Source organism: Engraulis encrasicolus, chromosome 5 (assembly GCF_034702125.1).
Source record: "Engraulis encrasicolus isolate BLACKSEA-1 chromosome 5, IST_EnEncr_1.0, whole genome shotgun sequence".
Lineage (NCBI taxonomy): Eukaryota > Metazoa > Chordata > Actinopteri > Clupeiformes > Engraulidae > Engraulis > Engraulis encrasicolus.
In genome coordinates, this window is record NC_085861.1 from 10,559,575 (window position 1) to 10,562,074 (window position 2,500).

Here is a 2,500-nt window from a genome sequence, read left to right on the forward strand (position 1 = left end):
GGGGGATCAGCTATGTGTGGATGGGAAGACTTTTTACTTACTGCCCCCTGGTGTAATTTTAGTGACATTACACTTGATGCTGAGTTCTCTTTTGAGCACTGAGGAGCATTGCAGTTGCCCAGCAAGCTAGATGAACCCGCCTAATGGCAATACACCATCGGAGATAATCAAAAAGGACACAAAATCCGATCTTCAATCACAATGTTCTATCTGTGTGCATCAGGATTTTTCTCAAGGCCTATTTGAATCTGTGTAGTGAGTTGTCATTGGGGAAGACTTAGCACAGTGGAGACATAGCTCTCCTGGTAATTATGTGAAGTTGAACAGTTTGAACCATTTTGAACCGTTAATTCCACAGCTTTACTAATGATGCGGAGACAGACCACACTTCTAATGAGACAACCATAGTTGTGATACTGCGCTATATAAATACATGTTGTATTGTATTGTATTGTATTGTATTGTATTGTATTGTATTGTATACAGTCGGCCTTGCCAGACCAACTCACCATTGTTGTTGTTATTGTCTGCCTTGGCACTGATGCCCGTCTCAGCCAGTGACACCAGCCGTTTGTTGCCCATGCTGTCCCCGTTACCATTAAAGGCCACCAGCTGGATCTCATACACCGCCGCCGGTTCTGGAAAAGCGGGAAAAAGCAAAGGTTTCTTTTTCAGCAGGTGCAGCTTTTCTGAGTACTTCAGTCATCAGTTTTCAAATAGAAGAGCGTGACCAAAAATAAAGTGGTGAACCATAAAGAAGCAGTGTTGCACTCTTCTATTTGACAACTGATAAAATAATTAGGTGAAATCTATCAGAAATGTGATCAAATGAGCAAATTACTGTATGCCCCTTAAGACACCAGCCCTGTGATAAATTTGGCACCAGAATGGCAAAGACCAAGTGATAATGTATTACTAAAGGCCCTGTGCACTATCAAGTTAATTTTTTTTCAGTGACTATTACAACATTCCAGTGCTGGAACGACATGTGTGAAACCAATTCCACATCGGTTAAGGGCTATGTCACCCTTCCACAATACAAAAATACTTCTCTCACAGACTATGCATTTTTACAGTATTCACTCTACTCTATTCTATAGTATTCTATTCTATTGTGTCCTTCTGTGTGCTACTCACCGAGGAGTGAGATGGTGTGTTTATAGTACTCATTCTACTATATTCTATTCTATTCTATTCTACTCTATTCTATTCTACTCTACTCCAGTCTATTCTATTCTATTCTATTCTATTCTATTCTATTCTATTCTATTCTATTCTATTCTATTATATTATATTGTGTCCTCCTGTGTGCTACAGTACTTACAGAGGTGTGAGATGGTGTGTGTGTGTGTGTTGATGTGGCTGGGGAACAGCTCCTGTGTGCTACTTACCGAGGTGTGAGATGGTGTGTGTGTGTGTGTTGATGTGGCTGGGGAACAGCTCCTGTGTGTGTTACTTACCGAGGTATGAGATGGTGTGTGTGTGTGTGTGTTGATGTGGCTGGGGGAACAGCTCCTGTGTGCTACTTACCGAGGTGTGAGATGGTGTGTGTGTGTGTGTTGATGTGGCTGGGGAACAGCTCCTGTGTGCTACTTACCGAGGTGTGAGATGGTGTGTGTGTTGATGTGGCTGGGGAACAGCTCCTGTGTGTGTTACTTACCGAGGTGTGAGATGGTGTGTGTGTGTGTGTTGATGTGGCTGGGGAACAGCTCCTGTGTGTGTTACTTACCGAGGTGTGAGATGGTGTGTGTGTTGATGTGGCTGGGGAACAGCTCCTGGTCCCTGAACTCCTCCTGGGGCACCATGCGATGGGAGAGCTTGAAGCCCTGCACCTTGCCCGCCTTACTGGGCAGCTCCCAGAACACCTGCATGGCTGTCTTGTTCAGCACCTTGGTGAAGAAGCTCGGCATCATGGGAACTGTAGTGTGGGCAAGGGGAGAGGTCAAAGGGGGTTAGATAAGCATAGGGAAAACAATACAAAAGTATGATGGTAACACTTTCTAATAATGACAATAATGAAAAAAAACACTATAAAAACTTGGTAAATGATTAAATTATGATGAACAAAACATTAACATTTTTTTTGTAAATGAGAGGGAAATGTCATGTTCATATTTTATATATAAGTTTTTTTCATTAATTAATAAAAAATATAACAGAGGCAAATTATTAGCTTATGGTTAGCTCTGGTGCAATGCATAAAATGGTAACAACTATGTTTTAATTGTACATGGTCCCTGATGAACAAATCAAAGGCAAGTGGGTGCACAGCTACATACCGCCCCCTAGTGTAGTGGCGATGATGGTGCTGGACTGCTGGCTGGCCCCCAGAGGAGAGTAGGCCTTCAGGTAGATGGAGTAGGTGGTGGCTGGATCCAGGTTCTCAAACTCATGCTTGAAGGTCGTCTTACTCACGGCCTCCTGGAGCTCCATACTGTCTGGCTCTAGAGGTGGACAAGGAGAGGAAGCGGCACACATTACATTACATTACATTACATTA

The 2,500-nt window shown here is 43.0% G+C and overlaps 1 protein-coding gene across 1 annotated transcript in view; it reads right to left on the reverse strand.

Moving 5' to 3' along the window:
- Positions 1 to 2,500, reverse strand: part of LOC134448792 (immunoglobulin superfamily DCC subclass member 3) — a gene marked incomplete at its 5' end in the record, with an annotated part of 27,802 nt that overhangs the window by 5,195 nt on the left and 20,107 nt on the right. Inside the window, 3 exons of the mRNA XM_063198451.1 lie at positions 510 to 638; positions 1,730 to 1,918; positions 2,280 to 2,444. Of these exons, the coding sequence (XP_063054521.1) occupies positions 510 to 638; positions 1,730 to 1,918; positions 2,280 to 2,444 (483 nt within the window). The remainder of the gene's footprint in view (positions 1 to 509; positions 639 to 1,729; positions 1,919 to 2,279; positions 2,445 to 2,500) is intronic.